General features: G+C 36.6%; 1 protein-coding gene across 2 annotated transcripts; it reads right to left on the reverse strand.

The window, feature by feature from the left end:
* Nucleotides 1-489: 489 nt before the first annotated feature.
* GATA3 (GATA binding protein 3) lies at nt 490-26,712 on the reverse strand. 2 transcript variants are annotated; one of them, XM_018566421.1, is made up of 5 exons: nt 26,390-26,712; nt 24,907-25,401; nt 11,074-11,216; nt 9,179-9,304; nt 490-1,053 (listed from the first exon to the last, which is right to left on the reverse strand). In XM_018566421.1, exons 1-5 carry the CDS (start codon nt 26,628-26,630, stop codon nt 772-774), a joined length of 1,287 nt encoding a protein of 428 aa, XP_018421923.1. In that variant the 5' UTR covers nt 26,631-26,712; the 3' UTR covers nt 490-771. The 2 variants fall into 2 exon arrangements, with proteins under 2 accessions (XP_018421923.1, XP_018421915.1); XM_018566413.1 differs by having other exon boundaries at nt 11,074-11,219.

Below are 26,712 nucleotides of genomic sequence, written 5' to 3' on the forward strand. Positions count from 1 at the left end.
GAAAAAAATATGAAAACAATAAAAGCGGTTTCTTTACACTAGCAGTAAATAAATTTATACAACCATTCAGTCTGTATAATATGATGAAATAAATCTACATCTTTTTTATATTTTGGTGTCTTTGAATTATACATACAAACAACAATTACAGGAACTTGTTCACAATGCATTGAGGCCTGAGGAACGGCTATCTGCAAATCCTTTCTGACAAAGTCCGCATAGTAACGTTAATTGCCCGGGATTGACAGTGCTTCCTGCGAAGAGACCCACAGCCTGAACGTATGAACCGTCTACAGTTTAAATGCATCAAACAACTTCTGCCAGTTGCAGAAAACAAGACCAGCAGTGTGTTCACGTTGTGAGTCAAGCAGCCTAAGAGTTCATTCACTCTTACGATGGACTGCCAGGCTTCCCATAATCTTGCTGTCCTTCATGCTTTTCATACAGGTGCTAAGCAGAAATAAAAGTCTTCAAAATGTACAGCATAAAGTTCTTTTTTTTGTAATGTTTGTCATTTTGTTCACAGCACTAGAAACCCTTATCAAGAGGGAGTCACGGTTTCAATGGCTTATTCACAAATGGGATCCAGATTCAGTGGTCAAGAATGCGTAGATGCCACAGTGAGTTCCTTTCAAAGTTGTATGCGCTACTGTGTGTAGGCATTTAAATAACAATTTTCTTTTTCATATTTTAGAGGGTCATCACTTTCCAAAAAAAATTCAAAATATAGAGGAAAGTCCTAAAAGGGATGCAAGTTACAAACAGTAAAGTCTAACCCATGGCAGTTACCATACTGGAATGGTGAGGTCCAAAAGAGAGACCAGATGATGGATGCATTGGTGTCGGCGTGGTCAGCATGTGGCCAGGGTGACTAAAATGTGAAATGTGGCTGAGGGAGGACATGTGCCTGGAGAGGGCAGCAGGGCTGAACGAGCTGCTCTTGGGATAATCGTCGAGGACATCATGGATCTTTTTGCTCTTTTTTGACTTGCTCGACATTTTTCGGTTTCTTGTCTGGATTCCTTCCTTCTTCATAGTCAAGGGTCTGTTAATCTAAACAAAAATTTATTATTTGTTTTTGTTTCTCATTCTTTAGTAGCTGTTGCAGAGTATTTATGTACATGCAAGCACATTGGCAATGTATTTGGCAGTAATGATTGAAACAAGGCACATGCGAATCAACAACAGGTAAAGCAAATGCCTCTGTCAAGTTTTTTTTTGCCTGTGACTCGCTTGGGTAGATTTTCCATTACTTCTGTCACTGAGATGCCCGTATAAGAAATGGGGTGGGGGGGGGGTTGGTTTCTCTGAGAGAGGAAGGCACAGACAGTAACAATAGAATTGTCAGAAGTACTCTACAGAAAATGTGCTTCTGTTGCTGGAAAGGACAGGAAGTAAGACGGAAAAATGTAGCTGTGTTTGCTTCAATCCTCGAATTACGTGGAAGCACATATTTTGTGTTTTTTTGTTTATTGCCCTTGCAAATAATTGGATAGTTAAAGGAAAGGCAGTTTCACCTTAATTGCTAAGCTGAGTGAATATTAAATTTGCAAAATAAACATACACTCCCCAGGGTGAACATTTAATTTACCAAGTGAACAATCTCGACACCTTTAGTAAATCAACACCAAATTCATGTATCAGTAAGTCTTTTTTAGGGAAATTATTATTAATAATAATAATATCATTATTATTATTGTTGTCATTATTCATAATAATACAGAAAAACTGTGGCTGGATTATAGACTTAGCAGTATGCATAGTAATACATTACTATACACAATAAATAGTACATGTTAGCAGTCTGGACCTGCTTAAACAGAAAAATAGTAAAGAAAAGTAAAAACAATTCTCAACCCTAATTCCTCAATCCTTCATCAGAGTTAACATTTACAGCTTGTTTAGTAGCTTTACTTATAATAGTCATCTATTGTTTTTCACTATGTTCTACAACACAATTTATAGGTGATTTACCCTGCATATTTCAAGTCCAAAAACTGTGGGTTGTGAACTGTACATGCAGCATTTCACAGCTTAGTACTTTGAACCACAATGAACCCAACAAAGCTGACATATTTAGTAAATAGGCAAGTTTTACTGACAGCTGTCAGTTTCGGGCCAGTAATAACTGAACTTCACACCACAGCTACTACATGCTGTGTTTTACTGCATTGCATTAATTGCATTAGGCTGGAAACATCCACCTATCAGTTAACAGCTACATGGCAAATTGTTCTTTTATTTTACAAAGGATGACCGCAGCATGTTAAGGTCAACCAATAAAACAGTGGTGCGCTACATTAAGAGCAGGGAATTGTTCGTGATCCTTGCAGAGCTTAGCCTGAAAGCGAGTCCCTATTATCTTACTAATTAGCTACGCACACTGCTGAGGGTGGTCAGTTTTATAGCCCATGTGGACACCTGCCGAGCGTCTGCCTGACCAGGCTTTCCAGTTCCCTGAAAAGTTCACTACAGCACTGACAGTGAAGTAATAGCACCAGTATTTCAAGGATACAGTTATTAAAAATATAATGGTAATGTATAAGTGACCAAACTAACCTAAGCTAATAGTTATTTACAAAAAAAAGTTTGGTAGTTACTTATAATAATTATTTATAGGGTTTATGCTCTATGCCTGTTCAGTACATTGTGTTTCATGGAAGGAAATAGTCTACTTAGTGTCTATGAGTGTACTTAGTCATGTTAAATACTCAACATGCAAATGTTTAACTTGCATACATTTCTGCATACAGTCCTCACTTGTCACATTCTAAAACACAGTTGTATGTTATATAGTTTGTATGAACTTTGTAATGTTCATAGGTTGCTTGGCATTATGGACTATGTGTATGTGCAAAATCTGCTAGGCCTTATAGACTGTGTGTATGTAAATAGGCAAGTTTTACTGACAGCTGTCAGTTTCGGGCCAGTAATAACTGAACTTCACACCACAGCTACTACATGCTGGGCATTATGGGCTATGTATTTATACATTAGGTGCAAATAACATCTTTTCACAGATTTCTCCTCATAAGCCAATTCATATGGACAGTAAAACACAGAGCTTAAAATAAATCTTGTCTATTGCTAATTCACTTACTTCCCCTTCCCTAGATGTCAGTGCATACTAGTAAATTTAAAAAAACTGATTATAAAATTATTATTTTTTAATACATATTATGCAAAGTTGCAAGGACATTTTAAACCAGGAGAGAAGACCTAATTTTATAAAAATGTAACTCTAAATGTTATGTCCGCTTTGTATATCCAGCTACAAAAGGAAGTTAACTGTGTAAGAACATCACCTCTGATATGATTCTGATATAGAGAACCCAAATCCACCATGTTGTGATTTTTCTCGTTATAACTGAGCAAAAGCTGCAATTACTAGTATTCTGATCAGGTGATGTGTCATATCAATAAACTCCCACCCTCATGGACCTGAATATACAATGATCTGTGTGTCTCTGAATATCTCAAAAGCTGAGGCATGATGAATTTGTTTTGTCCTGTGTGGTCTTTGGCTACATAAATATGGCTGCTGCTCAATACACCGATCAAGGAGAATTCAGACAATATAGTGAACCAGACAGAGGCACAAATAACACTATTTTTAATATAAATTTGAAATGTTATTTACTTACACATATTTTTTTAACTGTGATTAATGATCTGCTTGATCATATAAATAATATATAAATACAAGCTTTGGATACATTTTACTGTATTTTCTATTAATACTATTTCTCAGGGATGTTGGAACCCAAGGAGCTTTATGGGAAACATTAATCACAAGGAGGCGCTTTTTATTCTTCTTGTTATTTCATTGTTGCTGTTCTTATACTGTATTATACTATATCACAATTTTAAAACATATTTTTTAATTTCTTTAAGTGTCCATAGTTATGTTTTTAACAAGAAATGATACATCTCAAAATGGCTGCAGTAAACTATTTTGTGTGCAGGTTTAATTGAATTTCCATTTATTAATTAAATCTACATAAAGCTAATTATATTGACAGCTTGACATTTTCTTCAGTTTGAAAAATGATAGTTTCTCTAAATAAACATTTAAACACACAGCTTCAAGTGTTAATGCTGTGCAAACAAAGTTATATTAGAGAAATATATGTAACAAAAAAACAAATGATTCTACCTTTAATTTTTATCACATTGTCTATGTTATTTTCCACAAGTGAGGCACATAGTTATTGTCAGATTCGTGTAGTACTACAAACTGTTGGGGTTTTTTTTTTCTTTTATAGCTTATTTTTTAATACAGCAGAGCATAGTGGTGCAACATATTGGGCCTGATTTAATTAATTGGAGCAAACCAGTGAGGGTGAGCAGGGATAACAGAACCACTCATGATCAGCACAATCATGCTTACTTGCTTGTGCATCCATTGCCCACACAAAAATGACATCTACATGGGGAAACATGGTATGCTCGGTGGCCAGTCTTCAAGATGTAGCTTACAATGGGTGATCAATTATTTAATTGAAGAATTAGCTTATTATGAAAATGTACAGTTTTGTTAAAACTGATATATGTTGAAAGCGAATAAAAATTTAGACGATAAATTCTTGTTTTCTATGTTTAACAATAAACATGTTGCTTACCCTTAACCAAATCATAATAAAAAAGTGATACAACTACAAATAAGTTACAGTACATTTTTTTACTTAATTTATACAAAGATCTGCTACCCACTTTATTGGTATGGAGCAGCAATATTCAATGGAGCAAGGTTTTTTAAACGTTCCCACTAATTCCCAGGCATATGCACATAGTGAGAGCAGACGTCTGCACGGATTTATAAAAAAATATGGTGCCAGCAATAGACACTAATTGAGACTCAAACCCATACACACAGTAAGTTTGGGCATACATATGCACGTTAATTGTTTTGTGAGGCATTAACACATTTTAATACCCGGTGAGTACAAGATCCACCATGGGGCAAAATGTGGCAACATAACCATTAATCATGCAGCAAAGAATACTTGTTTTTAACAAAAAATGTAAAAAACGCTAATTATATCATACATTTTTTTTCCTTGATCATATGGGTACGTTTCTAGCTTTCCTGCATAAATTAACAGCATTATAACAGATTTTGATCATCTAAAACTAATTTAAGTAGTATATTATCGAATGACATCATGGGTTAACTAACTAATTTAATTTGAGATGCTAATTCTTAATTTAGTTTTAATTCACTGGCTCTCTTAATGCATTGTAATGACATTTAGGCCTTCTTGCCATAAAATAATTGTAGTAATTGTAGTAATATAACATAGTTGTAACATATAATTGTTTGAAAGAGTTAACAAGAGCAGGAATCTTGTTTTCTATCCCAGACAAGAAGCTATTTGCCTGCAATGAATATATGTTCCTTGGAAATATGAGACAGGTTTCAGTTGCAGATGTGAAATGATGACCTATTTTACACTGCACCATCTAAAGTACATATCAAAGGAAAATATTTAATGAAATGAAAATACAGCAAGTTTAATCCTGCTACAGGCTTGTTGTGTTTCACACCTGATGAGAACACCTAGGAGGTCTGACAGCCAAGTGTAAATATATTTGTTTAGCATTTCCTAATAAAATTAAACCTGCCGGATTTTTGGAAGATGAACAATTAATACATGTGATCTGAACTAAAAGCAGTTGTGCATAATGATTGCTAATAGGTATCCTGCGCTTGTTATAAAACCATATGCATAAATATGAATGCATAAATTAATGTTAAATGAGATTAAAACCCTACACCTGAATAATGTAATTTGAGCATGCATTTCTCTGGTTTACTGCAAAATATCAACTGAGCTTTGAAGAAAATTGTAAAAGTAGAAGTATTGTAAAAAGCTTTTTTGATATACTACTAATTAGTAGTTATTGACTGTTATCTATAGAAACAATGTGAAAACACTAGACATTTTGTTTATGGACAACCTCAAAACTTGACGGTACTGTATGTAAAAGCACATTTCCACAAAGATAAAAAAGAAAAAAACTGTGCTTTAATAATAAATCTGGCTCCAGCCAAGTCAGATGTATTTCTTTTTATTATTATCATTATGTAAATATGCAGGGTTTCCAATTTTCAATTTATTGTTATTAACATGTATGCTGCCAAAACATTAGAAATGTTGTTTTTTACTTAGCTTAGTGTATAAACATTATGAAAGCTCTTGCCAGATTTTATTTTATTTTTCATTATTAATAATAATCATTTGACTTTAAATTTAAATGTAATTATTTCAATCTCACTGAAAAAAAGAAAATGACACTCATGTCAACAGGCAAGGGAAATAAATGTGTATAAAATGCATTTATTTTAACATTCATCTGGCTTTATTCACTAAGCTGCAGTGATCATTATTTGCCATAACACCGTTATTTTTAGCAATGAGAACCAATAAAAATAACATGTCTGAAAACAATGATGTGTTATGGCATAGGGAATGCAATGAAGTTAGACACACACCTCAGATGGTGGATGTATGTAAAGGCACAATCTTACTGCCAAACAACAATTGTTTCATTAAAATACCCAGTGAGCATGTTAATGTAAAGACAAATAGCAGCAGGAGGGTGTCCAGACATATCGATCTGCAGCCTTTTATTCAAACTTGCAATACCAAGTGGCCCAACAAGTCCAGCCTAACTTAACCATATTCTTAAGTTTGGTCAGTCAGGAGTGTCTGCTTTAACCTAAAGATATAATGACCATCAACTGACTAATTCCTATATCTATGAATACTTTAAAAATATCTAAACTTAAAGTTTCGGTCCACGTTAAACAATTACACACATTAGTGTGTGACACATTAGTCATGGTGTTGAGTAAGGTCAGAGCAGAGTAAAGAAGGTTACCCGTCAGCTTTGCATTCTATTTTCTGGTGATGTGACCTAAAGCCAGAATCAGGTCACATGTCCAACTTTAGGTCAACATTAGGGGCACCAACATAAGTGTTCATTTACTTTCACTGAAGACTATGCTGAAGTCAGTGCCGTAGTGGTGGATTTAAGTCACATGACCCTGAATTGGAAAGCAGGACCTGCATATATAAAACTAAAAAGTAGGTTTTTGCATTGTCCCCAAAGCACCCTCCCTAATGTTTCAGTAATTTTGTGCTTTGAGTTCGGGTCTCCTAGAGCCCTATGATACATCATTTTTTTATTTACAAAATCATAAGTGTTTACTCAATCTGTTAAGAATGAGTACATAATCTATATCAAATGCTAAAGAATTTTACCTGCATGGTTACATTACAATCTCATACAGTCACATAATAAACCTAAATTATGTCACCAGATTCAGTGGTCACCATAGAATTCAATAGATCCTAATTTTCCATAATTTGTGGGTGACTTTTCTTCATTTTGTTCTAAGATTTCTCAATATAAAATTAAACCTTTATACATACTAATGATCGGTAGACCAGACAGTGGTTTTGTAAGGTACACATAGGCATAATTCACACACTCAGCAGAAATTTTAGGTGCTGGGATTTTCTCCCCAAAGATTGGCTCCCAAATCATGTTTGCAGTGGTTGCACTGGTTTCATAGACATATGATAATTTTTTGATCTGACGGTTATCAGGTGATGATCATGTCATATCTGGATGTATGCAGACAACTATAGATGAGCGATTTCAGTAAAAATAGTGTCCGGTTGTGCTAAATATTTTGGGCCGATTGAAATTCTTTCCCTCGAAATAAGATGGTTGTCCTACCCAGACAATGACACTAACTTACATGCTTGGGAAATTCAACAACAAATTTCGTGGGCAGATTATTGCCTCACACCTAACACCCTGTGGTGTCAATATCTAGCGTAAGAGTGGCCTTACATAGGCTGATCTTTTATTAAGAATGGAAGATAGTGATAAATATGCCCATCCTCCCTGTAAAGGGCCAACCCCAATATTTCTTCTTAATTCAGCCTATTTTTAATTGTAGCCTATTTTTTATCCTGGCCCAAGAAACCTGCCTTCATTTTAAACCTTCAGTTATAAACAAATAATTTAATGGGATCCAAAAGTTAAAAACCAGTCGCACACTTTATAGGTTCTAACACATGCCATCAGTTTGTTTCTGCAGAATGAAGAGTAGTATGATGGCCTGACATTGGCATAAATATAAAGATTGTCACCATTATGGCTGCAACTGGCCAGGCAGGGCACAGCTCATCTGTCCATAGACACCAAACAGCAGATTAGATAGATGTCGCAATCATTTTCATTCCATACAAGGGCAAAATGAGTTGGAAAGATTTGCTTTGTCTTTTTTCTTTCCATTTTTTAAAGTTATTGATAAACCTGCTGCATATACACAGTATTTATTAGTTAAAGTGACATTAAAGTCAAAAATGTTTTTCCCTCCCCCCAATGTTAATGTCAGCACTTAACTTAAATGATGTTTCTTAATCCGATCTTCTTCTTTCCTGTCCTTTTCATCTGTCCCTCCAGCGCTGACTCCTCCGGGCTTGCTGGCACTTCCTGTCCCACGGTGTCTGCATGCGGGTGCACACGTCCATAGACTTACCTTGTGTCTCTCCTCGCGTCCCGGCCGAAAATGTGATCTGTGCATGCGCCCGCCTCAAGATGCTTTGCGGCCGCCCGAGATTTTTCACATTTTCGGACGGGAGCGCGTGAGGAAGACACGGGTAAGTATTACCCTTTTCAAAGCGTTTTTATTTATTTTTTACACTTTTTGCATATATCTACTGCTTGCTAGCAGTAGATATATGCAAAAACACTGGAGGCTTTAATTATTCTTTAAAGACAATGGCACTCGTATAAATAGTAACAATACTTTGCAGGTACCTTTTGCTACTAAAGAAATACTTCCATATTACGTAACTGTATAAAAACAACTATTCAAAGGATCATACATTCCAATCAAAAATTCTAAAATCACATGCCAGGTTTCTGCTACAAAGAAAAAAAAAGGGGGGGCTAAAAGTGGGGCAGTGTAATATTATTATTTGTTTCATCAACACTCCTGTCAGCATGAGACCTGGAGCACTATCACCGATCATTAAGTTCCAATTACTTATCCATATTATTACGTCTAACTGGTTAAAGCACATTTTTCAGAGTACTGAGACAACCAATTGCAAGATGAAACAGAGTATTCTCATTATTAACAGTAGACACTTACATTGTGCAGCTTGTAATAGAGCCCACAGGCATTACACACGGGATCGCCATTGGCATTTCTCCTCCACAGTGTGGTGGTGGTAGTTTGACAGTTTGCACAAGACGTACCTGCTCTCCTAGCTGCAGACTGCAAGAAAAACAATGTTGTATCATAAACAAATGGTTTACAGGAAATAACTGAAATCGTTATTACGGGAAAATATGTGTTTCAAGAGTTACATTGAGTTTTGCACATTTACAGAGTATTTTTATGCTAGCATTTGTTTACTTTAGGCTTAGCAGAAATGTTACATTTTTAAATTCTCCTGAACCGGATTGGGTATTTGAAGGAACAATAACCTGGGCTGAAAATGACTACTTTACTGAGTCAACCCTTTGTCTTCTTGAATGTTAGTTTGCTAATGTTGACTAGAATGCTAGCTTGTTAATGAGCACTTCTATTCCAGTTTCCTAATGACCTCTGCATGAGATTTGCAATAGTGCAGATCAGTGTTTACAAGTGATGACATATAACCATCTAAATAGTCTACAGTTTCCTTAGTCCTTTCTCCCTGCAGTACAACACACTTAATGGTTTACTTTGAGGAAATTGTTGCTTGGGAGTTATCTAAGGAGTTCAGATTTCCGGCAGATTTTTCCTGGGAAGTCAGAGTCTCATATAAGGAGGGGGTTGGTGTGGAGACAGCTGCCAAAAAATCAAAGCTATGTCTTGCCCCTGTTTTGAAAAAAAGAAAAAAGTGCTTCCCTAACTGACTACAACAGCACAAGGGATTAGTAATACACTATAGGATTTTATTATAAAGTGCTATTTAAAATATGCAAGTAATCAGCTTTACCATAACAAGAACAATATGTGGAAACACACAATGTAGGTAATGTATTAAAGGAATAGAGATTGGCCAATTAGCAAAGTGAATGTTCACTTAGCTAAGTGAATAAAGTGAGGCTGTGTTCGCTTCACTCATCCAATCACGTACAAGACATAATCCTGTTGTTGTTTTGTTTTTTAATCCCCTCTGCACATGATTGGGTATTCAAAGTGAAAATAGTTTAGCTTTTTACCCTGTGAAGTGACAAGTTAAGCTTGTCAAGTGAACAGTCTGTCTCCTACTCTTGTTAATTAACCCCATTGTTTTAGTTATGTATCAGTAGCAAGGTGTAGTAGTAGTAGTAGTAGTAGTAGTAGTAGTAGTAGTAGTAGTAGGTGTTGGCTTACTAGAAAAGTCCCAGTGAAACTGTGCTCACTTGAAATACCTAATCACATTCAGGACAATTTTTAAAAATAGTCCTAAACTTGAATATGATTGGATGTTTGATACAATAATTCATTGGCCCCTTTAGTAATTCAACCCTTGGGCCTTTGTAACACATTTCACAAATTATTTTCCGATTAAATATATCATCTTCATCCAAAAAGTTGATTATCTATGTCTAGATAATTAGAAAATATTATACAACACCATCATGGGCATTTACTACTGTTTGTGAAGAAAGCACTTAAAGCACAACAAAATGGATTGGAAGATGTGGTTTGCTTTACTATACTCAATATGCAGGTAGTTACATATGCAAAAAACATCATCCTAAAATGATCCTAAGAAGAGATCATTAATCCCTTAGTAAGTTAATTGCAAGTATCATTGTTGACTAATGAAGATAGCTGAAAGCCAAAGATCATTCATATAACTAACTTAACACCAAACACGTGTAAGAGCTAGAAACCAGGCAAACTGTAATATGATGGAAAATGTAGGACCAAAATGTTTAATCATCCTTCCTAGAAAACATTTTGTACTATAGTAAATCTACCATTAAGGATGCCAGTTTCCCACTAAAGGCCTCCCTTTCTGATTCAGAACACTAAAGAAAAAAGAGAACTGCTGGGGTGTCACTTACCAGCCTTCTTTTAGGTTTAATGAGGGGTCGATTCTGGCCGTTCATTTTATGATAGAGTCCACATGCATTACAAAGGTAATGTCCAGTGCCATCTCGTCTCCACAAAGGGGTTGAGGTTGCTCCACAGTTTACACACTCCCTGCCTTCTGAAAACAAGATTACACATGGTTGAGTTCCGATCAAGGATAAGGGTCTACTAGAAAATTACACCCAACATATAAATGGATACAACAACATTCTTAGTGCAATGTACACAGCAAAGCAGAAATCATTCAGTATAGTCCAGGCACATTCTTTAGTTTTTATAACATATTATAAACTGAATGTTTATATTGTATAGTGTTTTATACACTGATAGTAACTGAACTACAACTCAAGGGGCGATCTCCCAAACAAGGTAAATTATATTCTTGCCCATCAAAGCTATTTTTGATTCACACTCATTACAAATTATACGGGGTTTTTTCTTATTTTTAAATATATTGCTTCTTAGAAGCAAGCATATATTCACCAAGCTTGCGTCAGACATACATGCTATAGGAAAGATAAGAGACTGTCAAAATTTCCTATGAGTTTGAAAAGGGTCAATGAGTTTTCAGCTATGCTGAATTCAGCCTGATACATGGAAATGTATAAATCTCATATTAAATGTTTTCAGTTCTTGCATACTTTATGCATGCCAAGACCATGGTCCTTGCCTTTCACTGTATGCGACTTGTGGCTATCACACTCATCTGACAACATTAGAAGATTGCATGATTACTAATGTAATAAACAAATAAAATGTGAACAATTAATAAAAAGAACAAAGCACCCATCTGACACCAGGCTGTGTGGAATATTAAAGGCTTTATATCCCAGTGTACCTGTATCTAATAAAAAATAGGGCTGTTACTGATTAAAATTTTCGTGTTCGATTAATCGAATTTTTTTTTAATTGATTAATTTCGATTAATTATAACGCACATACAGATCAAACTACATTGGCCTATACACATACAGCACAGCAATGAAGTAATAAAATGAACTAGGATCACACTAATCCAGCACATTATTAATCTCACGTGCCCCACTCAATATGGCCGCCGCTTGAGTGGGGCAACTCAGAATAATAACGTCCTGGATTAGTGTGATCCTAGTTCATTTTATTACTTCATTGCTGTGCTGTATGTGTATAGGCCAATGCCTTGGCTGGCGCTCATGCAGAACGTTTCAAGAAAAATTTAATCCATCAAAAAAAATGTAATCAATCAAAAAAAATGTAATCGATCAAAAAGAATAACGATTAATCGAGAAATTAATCGTTAATTTGCACAGCCCTAATAAAAAAGTAAGGCATTATTGCAATTCGGAGGACATTTCAGGGCTGCCATAACTCTTATTTAGATGAGCCAAGGAGTCCCTACATACACCCAATAACGTTTTTTAAAACCTGTAAATACATTACATTACATTATTCCTTTATAGATAAGTGAAATAAAAAAAGGTGTAGTTATCCTTTTTGTTTGAATTTCAACCTGAAAATCTGAACACTGGCCACAGCTGTGCTGCAGCTTTCCATAGACTTCTATGGGGCTTTCATCTCTAGTCTTGGAACACAGCCCCATAAAAACTATGGTGAGCTACTGTGAAGGTGCCACTAACGCACAGGACATTTTTAGGTCGGGATGTAAATGAACGCTGGAGACTGCGGCAGCCAGGTCAAGTTAAGTATGTATCTGAGCAGGGGGGGCATAGTTATCTCAAGAAAGGGTAAGTGTACTCTGTTTTAAAACTCACTTATTCTTTAAGCTAATTGAATCAAACATAGATTTGCTATCATCAGTCGCAATAGTACTGCACCATTGCCCATATCAGTTGTCATAGTACAAACTTTTTTTATAATGTCTACATTCTTTTCTTTCAAACTAACAAGTATTGATGATTTGCAGACACACCAGATCGAAAATCTAGCTATATCTAGTCTGTGTGAACATTTACTTTGCAAAGTGAACATTCTGTACTTCTTTGGTAAGTGAACCCCATTGCCTTTACTAACATATCACTTTTATCAGCAACAGGGAGTGAATTGTAAACTACTACGTATCATGTACATTATAAATTATATTCATGTGAGTCTGCAATACTGCTTACAGTTTATAATGTTACAAATGTATCTTCTCAGAGACTGGAAAAAAAAATAAGTTTTTGAAAATCCCAGATCTTTTTTTTCTGCCATATTTAATATCTATCTCAAACAAATCAATCTGTCATTGTTATTACTCGGGGTACATGCTCACAAAGACTAACAGGGTTATTCACAAAAGGGTGAAGAGTTTGGAGAAGGCAGGAGAAGTGAACAATCTAGGACAACATAGCTGAACTGGAAAGTGAGCTGAATTAGAGAATTTTTCCAAATCGGCTATTTTGGGCTAGATTGTTCACTTCTCCTGCCTTCTCCAAACTCTTCACCATTTTGTGAATAACGCTATAAATCAATAAAATGTAGACAAATGTAGACTTGTTCATAGTTACATAGTATTTGAGGTTGAATAAAGAGACAAGTCCATTAAGTCCAACCTATTGTGTGTTCCCTACACTTAAGAGAATCAAAAAGCCCTGAGTGGGGCATGAATGTGTAAGGTACCCAAATAGGCCGTACTGGTGGCCTAAAGGTATCCATAGACATTAGATGACATTCTCCTGATATGGCCATTTTTAGAAATGATCTAATGTTTATGAAGTACTCTCAAACACTGCCGCCAAGGGCTTCTTTGGGAACTGGCAATTAGACATGTTAGAAAACCTTGATGATCATAATTGTTTTCCCGAGAAGCCAGACCAGAGGTGTCTGAAGCACACTAAATACAAACAGTTATCAAAGACCAACACATATGTCTATGTATGTATATGGTCAGTGACCCTGATGCTCCACAGCTCTAAAAATATCTTTTTAAGCTGTGGTCATCAGAAAGAGAACAAAAGTAAAGTGAAGCCATAACAATCAGCTGTCCTGGTAAAGCTGGCAAACAAGGCATAACCCATCATTTGTACACTGCTAAAAAGGCTGGAGAAAAGTAGTGATCTTACAATGGTGTGCATTGTATGGCATTTGTTTGTAAAATGCCATACAATGCCAACAAATCATTATATTAAAGTAGCTTCATTTTTACCATCTCCAACAGATATTGATTTACCAGACACTAAATAACCCATTTAGGTAATATACATAAGAAAATCTGAAATTGAAATGAACTGTAGCATATATGTTTGAACTGAATTGTAGCATATACGTTTATGATAAAAGAGAATTATATCTAAAATTAATTATATACACAATCATACACTGTTACCAGACAAATGCGTTTTTTCACAGATGTGAGAAATGGGATAGATAACTTTTGGACACAGTCTTTCCCAAACACGAATTTCCAACAAATGTCCTTCAAGGCACGCCCCCCTCCCCCCAATGGTACTTATCTTACATACCATTAAAATATATTTACTCACCACAAAGTAGCTACTAAGTAGAAGAATATATTGATTTATTAATATTAAGAAACAGCAAAATAACTAATCCAGTTTGTTTTATATAAAGTTCAGTACTTGTTAAAATTTTAATCCAGTATATTGAGTTTAATTTGAAGAAAAATAAAGCATTCCTAAAACAGAAAATATCTGACTTCCATCATAAATCCAATAAATATAAACGGAGACATGCAAAAAAATTATTTATGCTGCTGAAACAGCAAACGGTTATTTCAGGTTTGTGAGCAGTTTGGAATATTATTATTATTATGCTGGCCATACACTGATTGAATTTTGGCCAAGTCCTGCCAACTCGACCCCGCCCAAATAATCAACAGTCGATTTTACCATCAACTTTTTAAAAGGAGCCAGTCCAAAAAATCTGATGTTAACAGTGACTGAAGTCAGTAACTGTTTAGGTATCCTGACAGCAGTGTATAGCCCGGCAGGGGAAATGGCAAATCCTTTCACGCTGTTAGCATTGATAGGGAATGAAGAGTTTTTTCTCGTTCTGCCCTGTGAGGAAAAACTCACAGTATATGGCCAGCTTTAGGCTCTGTATGTGTTACAGTTAGCTCTGGGGCCTCATTGAATGATTTGAATGGCTCCTCCCACTATCAAAAATATATGAGAATTAAACCCATTCATTTTTGGACTTTGGGTTTGAAATGAGAGCTACTGAACTTTATAGCTCTAGAGTGGTGCACTCTTATTGGTTTTATTTAGATTACAGTATTGGCGGTTTTTTCCTAGTCATGAAGCAGAGATGCAAGATCTGTGTGATGTACTAATTAGTTAAGTGGATCCCTCTGTCCTTTGGACCCTTTCCTGCTACTCTAATCGTCTGTTTTAAATAAAGGTTGGAATCTATTGTCCACCTGGCAACTTACTTATTGCTGTGCTCCCTACTGCTTTCATGGAGGACTATTGGTTCCAACTAACCATAACTTGGCTAGATAAACTTTCAAGTTTAATTTCACAAACAGAAGCACCCCTTGGATGTGCCATATCCACCCATAGGGCTACAAGTACCAAACATTAGGAACTACTACTATAGGGAAATTTCACTGCCTATAATTGTTTTTTTGTTGAACATCCCAACATTTTGATGAAATACAGTGCAAAGCAGCAAAAACACATGCATTTGCTATAGTTTTAGAGTGCTTTAAGACGCATTTGAACTATTGCAGTAACACAAGCAGTTCAAACATATTACAAGGCACTCCAAGGCTGGAGAAAAGATTAACTTTTGCTTCACTTAACTGCTTTTGTTGGCTCTTTTAAAAAAAAAAACATTAAAAAAATTAAATACATGAGCCGTTAGGGACTTATTTATATTCTCAACAAATTTTACCCACCTGACCCATCTGACTCTACACTCTGACTCAGATATTACAAAATGAATCAAGGCCTAAGCCATGTATTTGTAATTCCAGAATACACTGGTGGTCAGAAGTTTCTGTATTGGTCTTTTTACACCTATTAGAAAGCAAAATCCATGCATTAAAATCCATTTATATATTTAATAGGCCACAATGATGTTTCCCGAGATGTTCAGAAACGACTTATTGTAAAGTTACACAGTCAATTTTGTATTGACTGATAATAAGGATTAATCTCTATGGACTGATTGCTTTTTCCATTAAATGGGTTCAATCTGGATGTCACACACACCTTTGTTATTCTCCTGGAAGGAAGATCAGACTTGTGCAGTCAATAATAACTACCTCTATAGGCTTGAATGGGTCATGCAATATCTCATATATAAGTGTATTATTCTGAGTGATTTTAGCTGTTATATTGTATTTCATATGATTTGTCATGCAATGATCTCACATAATTATATAGACTGGTGATTGCTGTTCAAGAAGGTTTTTAACAAATCTTACATTCAACTGAGATCTTCATTGTCACATGAGGGGGTTACAACTTTCCACCAATATTGGATCACATATGTAACTGGGAAGGCTTACATCTTGGGTTACTGGAACATAGGCATAGCTATTCGAGGGACACTGTGTGACTTTGCTGTGTAACTACCAGCACGAAAATGTTGCCAATAATTGCACACAATATGCACACAAGGGAAATTCAGGCTAACACACCAATTATCTGATCAGATACCATTTGAATCAGTTTTCCCAACACCTGTACAGTGCATATGTGCAATCATTTTTTACTTTCCTTTTGCCCCTGAATGATCCACAAGTTTGGCAAATGATCATTTTTTCTAGAAGCTTAGCCATACATGTGCACGGCCACATATTTTAAAGATCAAACCACCTGAGACTAAGGCCAAGTGGCCCAATTTTTGTGTGTATGGGTAGCTCACAAATGTCCCCAGTTTGGTCTTTTGGAAACCAACGGGATACTTACAAATACTAGCGGGACAAAATAATGGTCATCACTTACCGCCTGTAAAATAATTGTACAGTCCACATTTCTTGGGCTTCCCCTCACCACAACCTACAATGGTACTGTGTTTTCTAAGGATCCAATTCAATTAACTTGAATGGCAAAACACAGGACAGATCATCATGAGTAAATTGGTCCTATTGGAGAAACCCTTATTTGGGCATTGTGAAGTGCAGCAAATTCAAAGGCATTAGGCTTCCTAAAAGATCTGGCGAGGCCATACAATGTATGTATGGATAGATAGATAAATAGATAGATAGATAGATAGATAGATAGATAGATAGATAGATAGAGAGGAGGAGGGGTTTGTATACTTTTTTGGAAGCACATAGAGGGTAGAATTAGTTTTTTTTTATTTTACAAAATCATAAAAATGTCAAAACTTGCTAGAAGCAATATAAACCAATATATCTATTTGTTAAACTAAAGCTGGCCAAGGATATTTGATGCCTTACAATTTTCTTAAGATTTGGATACTACATAGTGCAAGGTTCTGTCTAACCATCTAAGTAATCCATTTGATCAGGTAGTTCATGCATCACATGGTCTAAAAAAGAGTGTACAATAAAATTGTAACTTGTGTGGCCAGTATTACACCCTCAGGAAATGACCCAATGGAATGTCAGTAATGAGAATGATTATTAAAATCACGTGGAATAGAATCTGGGGAAAAGTGTCACACATAGCAATACAGATCACGATGATCGACTTTGAAGGCATTTGATTAGAAATAAACCTTTGGATGGTATATTGCATATACAGTATTTGCCTATGTTCTGCATTAGCCTATGTAAAAATACATAAGTATGGTTGGCCTACCTATAAAGTATTAGCAGTATTAAACACATGTGTTCTCTCTAGGCCTTATTATTGTAATTAAAATTAAGATTGTATCCTAAGAAAAGGAATGCATGGCTATGTATACAATCTGTAAAAGGCCACGTCATTCCTAATAACATATTACATAAGCACAGATAGTAGTATTTTCAGATAATCCCTTAAATGCACAAAAAAAATATTTGAAACAGAGGTAAGTAAGACAGTGGAGATGTCTGGAATACGTAAAGGCAAGTGCTGCTCAATCCATTAGCTTTTTGGTGCGCAGCAGTGTTTACAGAGGAATTAACACATTGAGCTCTGGGACATAGAAACTAGTGTCAAAACTAGTGCACAGAAAAAGGTAACAGAAAACTAACATTTACAGAGTACAGTAATAGATGCAGGCGCCTACTTTACAACACTCCTTAAGTGCTGTCTTCTTTCAATGAAAAAGTTTAGACCTAAACTATACCGGACACATCATAAGGACATGGCATTAACCGCTTGTTGACAACCACACCAGCTGTACCATAAAGATTTAAAACTGAGGCAGTTATCGTCAATGTCAGGGCTACATATAGATAAAGTGCTGACTACACACATTTATTAGATGCAATCTTATTCGGGGGCATTAAAATTCAACATTGACATTCACATTTTTCTGTTTCTTTCAATTCAGTTCAAATCACTAACTTAAGAACAAACATTGCACAACACATTAAAATTTTTAGCAATGTTCTCCATGTCCCTCAAAGATCTAATTGAAAGCATTTGTTTACCTCCCTAATGACCCCTATAGCAAGTGACCCCATATTCTATGCCTGTACACGTTTCAAACTCTAATGAATATCTGTTGCAAAGATCACTTTACAAAAGAAAATAAAATCTTGTTAGATTCAACTCGAAATCACCCACTGGTTCGAACCACTATTTTATGAGTGATATGTGAGTGGTCTAAGTGACTAAATATCTCCTGGGAAGTATATTCTTTAATTATAAAAGCACTGCATATATGTAGGGCCTAATGTAATTTATTCCTATATCTACTACTTACAAACCGAACAACACTGTAAGAAATGGAATTGAGTGGAGGTAGCCATGTTATGTTTTGTATTGCACTAGGCCCATAGAGGAGCTGCTCCCTATACTTTGAGACAGAGCATGCAAAAAGGGCTGTTTATGCTACTCTTATACAAGGAGGACTACTTGTAAAATATTTGTTGACATTGAGATTTGAGGCGATTACTAGCCTGTGATACCTAATATTGGAAGAGCCCGTGATCTGCTGGGGTCTAGGTCTACGTTTTTTGCTTACATTAGCCTTTTTCCTAAGTCAAGGTTTGCCAAACCCCGCTGCTGTAGGTCAGCCTAATTGAAATACCCCTTGACATGCACACATTTATCGTCTGTACTGTTAACAGTGCATAAATGTTTTCCAAGCCACCCCTAATGCTTGAGTGATTTGTTCGGGTCTTTTTCAAAAATGATTTATTGTTACTGAAAGCTTTAAACTGTTGCAAATGTACTTCATTAGGTAGATGTACCTCCTGAACTTCTCAAAATTCCCCCGTGGGGTACACATACTACTGGTTGTGAGCCTCTTTTGCAGGTCACCTAGTAACATAATAATATGCAAAGTATAATCGAAATTACAAACCATGCAAAACAGGAAACATGAGGTTTTGGATAGTACTAGTTTAAAAGTTTTTTGAACACTACTTGAAATACAAACTTCTGTTTATATCACTAAGAACAAGCAAAATAACACCTAAAAGCGTATGCTTGCCTTGCATCTATTTCGGGATTTTTTTTTTTAAACTGAAACCATGGCGGTTGTAGAATAATACATTTAATAGAATCCATGCAATCTGATAATCTTTTTGGAAGAACAGTGCGTGACGGAGCCTAATTCCCGTGCTACATATTTTTATACATGGTGAAGATTCCTAAAACAAGTGCACATGATTATAAATGAAGAATCGCGTGACTACGTGAGCCTGGGACAAATCAGAAAGAAACAGTAGAAGGGTTAAGTGAAATGAGATCAAACTTCCCACACCTGGATATAGTAATTCTAAATGCACGGCCATGTTTTATTCAACTTTTCAGTACAGCATGACTATATTAATTAACTCTGCCAAATGACATTACAGCATGGTTATAGACTAATGGGGTCTGATTTTTCACAAACCCCATTGATCTGGGTTCACACCAAATATGCAGTCAAGCTTATCTTATCATCTTATATTCTTTCACTGTCATTTTATTATTTTTAATCCTCCCTTAACCTGACCTGGCCTGTCGGTTTGATTGCAAGTGTTTTAATTGTTAAGACTATATATGTATATATCATAATTTGGTGTATACTCTATATAGAATTCACCATAGATTACCATTAGTGGGTACATTTTCATCACCTTTACTACATGGTTTAATTAGTTTATATCTGATTATTCAAAAGTGAAAGCACAGTATTGCTGACTGAGCCTTCTTGTGGTAACTACTAGTGACATTTGCATATTAAACAGGAAAACCATTCACATTCTGCGTGTTTCAGCGAGTAATAACAATAATAACGGTATTACACTGAAAACAAAGTGCTAAATACAAGCATATGCTTAGTTTCTAGCATGTATACAAAAACTGCTGCAAGTATTTTCTGGCACTAGATTACTAATAGGTATTATTTTGTTGACATTCCTGAGCTCTTAAAACCTTTTAGTGCAGAGATCACTAAACAGTCATAGATTGCCTTGATTACTGATAAAGTTTTTGCTTATCAATCTGTTCTGAGTCAGTAAAACAGCTAATCTAGTTGTTTAGAATAGAGGGAACAATGCAATAAAATATATAATAATTTAATTTACTCCAAACACAGCTAAGTCTGGATTTTATTAGATTGCATTTAAGAAGTAATATTGTTGGCATTCACTTAATAAAATGGCTCTGTGTAATATTATAGCACAATTTTAACGGCACTCTAGTGGAGCTTATGCTTGCTACTGTTTTGCAGATATGTTAACCCTCGTACTATGAAAATTTGCTAAGGGGCGTAAGATTTACACATACCCGCAAACTTGTCTTCAAAACACTCTGGGATGGTCATTAGCCCCTATAGCCTGATTAGATAGTTGAAGTAAACACACATAGCTTTAGTAAGTAACGACCCTTGTGTGTACAGTATTAGGACAACGTACTAAAGGAATTTTTATAGCACCCTGGGAATATATGTGGATTTCAGAGAGTTTTAGGACAGTTTAAATAATAAATGTAAAACTTTCTCTACATTTGGTCAGAAAATTTAAATAAATCTAGGTTTGTTGAGCCAGCATGAAATTACTCCAAGGTAAAAAATTCCTTACATTAAAATCTACATGCAGTTGTGAATCCATTTACACCTTACGAAGCTGCCACAAAATGTATCTGTTTATAGTTGATGACAGATGCATTAAAAGTAGCTATTCAAAAACTGCTGGACTAGTAAATATACCTATCAGAATTTCACAGGTCTTGATTTACTAATAATAGGGGGAAATATCTTTGCAACATCTATTGTGCTATTTGTGTAACTCTATCCCCCATCATTCTTTGCTAGTCTATCCTAACTGTACTACAGTAACTAGACATACTGAAGCACATTCATCAAAGTGGGAATTAGCCAGTTTGACTACATTCCAGCTAGACTTCCCTTTTCTCCTGGTTTATGCCAGTTTATTGACTATAGGGAGTCATAATTTGAAGCAAACTGAATTGTGTTACATAGGAGGGAATGTCCTTGTTTTAATAAAAGTGCTCTGGGTTAACATTTTGTGAAATACTCAATTTAGCATGTAAAACTCCAATGCATACGCTGTCGATAAAAAATCCTTATCATGTGTACACATATATTTTATTTCTTTAGGGATATTTCACTGTACTAAGTTCATATAAGTTATAATTAGAAGGCTCATTGGTCAAAAATATGTACAGCTATTAGTTCAGTGGCACCATAAATAACTTTTGTAACTTTTTATACAGAAATTTGCTGAAGGCGTCATTTTTCTCTAGTGGAATATCCGCATGCAACTCTGAATCATCAAGTTTAGAAACATGATTTGGTTTGAGAGTAAAAGATTAAAGAATAGAAAAGAAAAGAAAAATTAACAGGACTATTATTATTGTTAATCTTTTAGCACTACTATGATCAATACTAAATGTACACTTTGTGGATATATTTTGATGAAAATATGACTGTTTTGCCTCGGTATCTGGGAGGAAACACTTTGATAAAGTTTATACAATAAATGAAATAAATTTACAATAAAAATTATAACTATGCTTTGTTTACATGGAACCAGCAACATTCCATTGCTCTGTAAATATAAACAGTTGGACAGGTTAGTGACACATGACCTCACTGCTTTCATGCTCAGCTGAACACCTAGTAACCTTTTTTTTTTTTTTCAAGTTAGCATCAAACATTTTCAGGTTTCTGTAACATATACTGCTGTGGTTTATTTAAACACCCGACCCCTCCTTCCCCCTTCCTCACTCTTCACAGTACTCTAACCATCATTTTCCAGGTGGGTTTGAAGAGACTGTTTTCAAAGGTTTTGCCTCTGAACAGTAGTAAATAGAAGAGGCCCTGTTTACTTTAATGGCTTAAGTATATCTTCCATTGTTTGCCATTGAAAATAGGTGCATTCTTGCTAAGCAATGTGTGACAAAATATTGATATTTGTCACTGTAGTTGGAGCACTTGGCCTTTGAAGAGCAATCAGACTATTGAAGGGAGTAAGTGTTTGTATGGAGCACAACTGATCGTGTAAGCGGCGCTTTACAAAGCCCTACAAAGGATAAATGGGGAAGGTGAAAAACTAAATCATACTTTCAGTTACTAAGTAAATAATAAGCTTGCACAATCGCCTGTGCATTCCCGCCTATAGGATTCTACGATGCAGCAACTCTTTATTTTACAGCAATAAAAGTGACTGACTTGTGACAGCTATTAGGAAATCAGCTGTCACTTACAACCTGTCCGAATGCTTTCTTGCCTCTGTCCTTGCCAGGGTGCCTTTTTTTTTCAGTCTGACTTTTCTTTTTGCACCAAAAATAAAGAATTTACTTGAAGAATGGAGTGGGAAGGGCTTAAATAATCTTATGTCAATCACTTATTTGTCATCATGTTGTTGCAGCTCGGAGGTGCACAAGACTCAGGCCTCATCCTACAGCTGACAGTTCGCTTACTGCTAAGATGTGGGAGGCCTTCTAGAAAAAGACATTGAACCCATGTTAAGCCTGTTTCCTGTACTCTAAGCAGCACAGTCACCACCTTAGAACTGCTTTTCCAGCAAAGCCAGCCTTTATCACTTCATAAATGTCACAGACAAAACTCATATAGATCCTAACACAGACCATCAAGAGCACCCTAAGCTTTGCTTTTACTTTCTATTTCTTCCTATCACCATTAATATGTCTTATTTTAGGCTAGGAGATAATGCAATTAAAAGAGATCTATTGAGTATCAATTCACATAACACTTTTTTTTATTTTAAGGGTTGGGGTTTAGTGATGGATGACTACCGCTGACACTTCTTGTTTACCTGAGCTTGGGGTTTTTCTACAGCACAGCTCATGTGGGTGAGAGAACCAAGGCTGACCTAATTCTCCAAATAGCAGCTCGCTGATGGGCTGAATGATGCATTGAAGCTTTGCTGCAGCCGGGCTATGGTGGCTACGGTGGCAACTCACTGCTCCAGGCTGACGCTTTATACATTCTCACACAACTGGGCCACTTTACTAAAGGAGTTTGGAATCTTTACACAATCAATTGTGTGAATATTCACTTCAATTACAGTATGTGCAGATTAAACAAATAAGCAATATTGCTTTGCACATGACTGGATAATTAAAATGAATATCCCCACAATTTATTCTGTAGAGAATCTCAACTCCTATAGTAAATTAGCCCTAATCATTCCTTTTGTGTCTGCATCTATCCACATAACGCTAACTGGTTTATCTCTAGTGGCTGTTTACATTTAAATGTGATAACTGGTACTTATCTACGTGTTTTAATAAATCACATCACACTAAAAAGATTATTATAATAAATAAATATGAATGAGCTGTGTAACTAGTAGCAGTCTGCTGCACTTTGCAGAAATCCCTAGTGGTGTGCAGGTAGAGCATGCTGAAACCTGTAGTCCCACAGATGGCAGTGACTGTCCGATTTTGTGATCATGATCAGGCACTGTTCAGGTCCATGAGCAGGCTATATATGTCTTTAGACCCGGTGCTGGCACTGTGTATGTGCGGTGGCAGCTGACAGCCATCTCCCCAGCCCTGTGTGCAGCGCAGGCAGATCCTCTCTATTCTGGTCAGCCTGACCACATCCGGACCCTATTAAACTTCTTGGCGCTGGATAAACAATGAAACTGTCGCGTGCAGCAGTCTGAAAATAATTGGATTAACTCAAACATATCAACTAAATAGAGACAGTCCCGGCTCAGACAAGCAAAGCAAATGTTACCCTGGAAAAACCCCCTGAAAACACATCTCATCCCAGGCCAGGCTCTGACACTGGGAGTTTGCTTTATTTCTGCTCTCTTATTTCACACAGAGCAGCAAAGTTCAGAACAGAGAGCTGTATATGGATGCCCCCAGCTTCACACCCCTCTAATGGCATGTATTCCTAAGGATCTGCGCTGGCCTAAGCGTCTGATCTATATATATGACCTGTATATAATATATAGAATATAAATGATCCATTATTTTATGTATCCCTCTAACTGGGCTGTATGCAATGCAAGGAATCCCACCTTTGCACACTCTGAATTGTAAGCTGATCAGAACCTGCAAGATCATTAATTAAAGGCTGTCATTTTCTGGCTTCAAACACCTAATCAGAATCTAATCCTTTCGAAAGAAAATATAATCTGTACACTTCTTAGAATGGCACAAAAACGATGCCCCTTAGTAAATGACTACGCAGCAGAAGGTATCACACAAAGCACTATACATCTCAATGTCGCCGACATAGAAGAAGCCTTGTCGGAAAAAGATTTTGGAAGGAATATATAAAAGCGGATAGACTTTGCAGGAGGCTCCTACCTGTACTCGATCGTGCTTTGGGCCTTGACTTGCAGGGAAAGCTTGTAGGCGATCCCCCAATGATGTTGGATGGGAAGAGGCCAGCGCCGTACTCATAGGACTGATAGTTGGAGATGGCGTGGTGGGCTGAAGGGGGGACTCCCCCCAATGATCTGTGGTGAGAGGATTCTAGTTTCATGGAGTCGGGGGACACATGGTACTTGACACACTCCTTGTCCTCCTGGCGGCTAGAAGCGCTGGAGCCGGTGGTGGAAATGGAAGGGTCCGGAGAGACATCTTTAGGTGGAGTTGGAGGGAAGGTGAACAGGTGGGGACTGGAATGTCCAGTAACCAGGGATGAAGATGACGCTGGAGGGTACACGGTTAGAGGTCCAGAGGGGCTGTGTGTCTTGGAAAAGGGAGGCAGGTTCCATGGGGATGCTGCATGAGGTCCTCCTATGGTCTTGTTGCTATGATCCAACCAGGGGTGCAGAATTGGGGTGCGGCACACTTGACCTAAAGTAAGACATTAGTATAGTAAGATTTCAGGACACTGAAAATGTTTAGGACATGTAATAAAAATGTGCAGCCGATTATTACCTTTGTACTAAGCGTTAAATCAAATATGTGATAAATAAGAAGCACGAATAGCTTCAATAACGTACTCTAATAATAACGTACTCTAAATGTAACTAATGACTGCAAAATATTGACCCATTCATTCCCTTTTTTAAATGCAAATACAAAGTAACATTATATTTTCTCAGTATTCAACTAATGTTTAATATTTTGGATTGCTGCCTGATTGCATCTAAATCTAAAGCTGCATGGCATTTAGAACTTCACTGCGCTCCATCAACATTGTAGCACCATTGTAGCTCAGAATTATTACAGTCAAGGGAACGCGAGAAATAACATTGTTCTAAAGAGACACAAATCAGTAAACATCGCAGGCAGATTAGGATCTCTTTAGAGCCACTGAAAGTATATGGTGGTGAAATAAGCCATTATTGGTTATTGTAGTGTGAAAAGATTCTACCAGGTATGAAAAGGCAGCAGAGGAAGAGGAGGAGGTTAGAGCTAGACACTGATACCAGGGCAGGAAACTGTTCACAAACTGTGAAAATACTAGATCACACGTTGTATTCATGCAGCAAGCCACCGACTCATATAGACTTGGCTTGGCCGAACCGTGCACTCTGCGATGGGCTGCACGGTTCGGCAGCATAGTATTTTAGTGCCTACATTTTGGAGCATGGTAACTGAACAATTTCAAAATATGAATGCATGGTACAAAGGTAGGCTCCATTCACAAAGCTTAATACACATTTATTTAAAGAAAAATTAAAGTCTGATAAGGTCAAAACTATTTGAAAATTAAATAAATCTATGTGTTCAAGCTTTGTGAATTGATCAGTATTCACAACAACACATACACAAGCCTTGACATGGCTGCTTAGATAGTAAGTAAGTGAGCAACAAGTGCTGCTGGGGTGGCACTCACTGTGGTGGGTCGCTGTGTACCTCTGGACTGGTCTCATGGAGTTGCCATAGAAAGAGGGCACATGGTTTCCTTGGCCATCGATGTTAAAGAGTACATCCACTTCCTCGGACAGAGGGTACTGGGAGTGTTCCACATACGAGTGGCTGAGTGGGTGATGGCTATCGTGGTGCTGTCCATTGAGTACGGCCGGGTGAAGGTGATTACTGACCCAGCGAGTCTGCTCTGCTGCTGGGACATCCATTGCCAAGAAGCAGCGGGCACTCTGCTCTCTCACTCCCCGGTGTGCTCCAGAAAGTCCAATGGTTTGGCAAAATAACAACAAC

Source organism: Nanorana parkeri, unplaced genomic scaffold (assembly GCF_000935625.1).
Source record: "Nanorana parkeri isolate BGI_ZX_2015 unplaced genomic scaffold, ASM93562v1 scaffold27, whole genome shotgun sequence".
In the NCBI taxonomy this organism is placed as follows: domain Eukaryota; kingdom Metazoa; phylum Chordata; class Amphibia; order Anura; family Dicroglossidae; genus Nanorana; species Nanorana parkeri.

What these genes read in the sequence shown, in the direction of transcription:
- GATA3 (XM_018566413.1), bottom strand. Translation starts at nt 26,630, where the DNA reads ATGGATGTCCCAGCAGCAGAGCAGACTCGCTGGGTCAGTAATCACCTT. An exon ending in TTAAACCTAAAAGAAGGCTG is followed by an intron (nt 9,305 to 11,073) that starts GTAAGTGACACC and finishes TTTTTCTTGCAG; the next exon opens with TCTGCAGCTAGGAGAGCAGG. An exon ending in TCTATTACAAGCTGCACAAT is followed by an intron (nt 1,054 to 9,178) that starts GTAAGTGTCTAC and finishes ATTTTTGTTTAG; the next exon opens with ATTAACAGACCCTTGACTAT.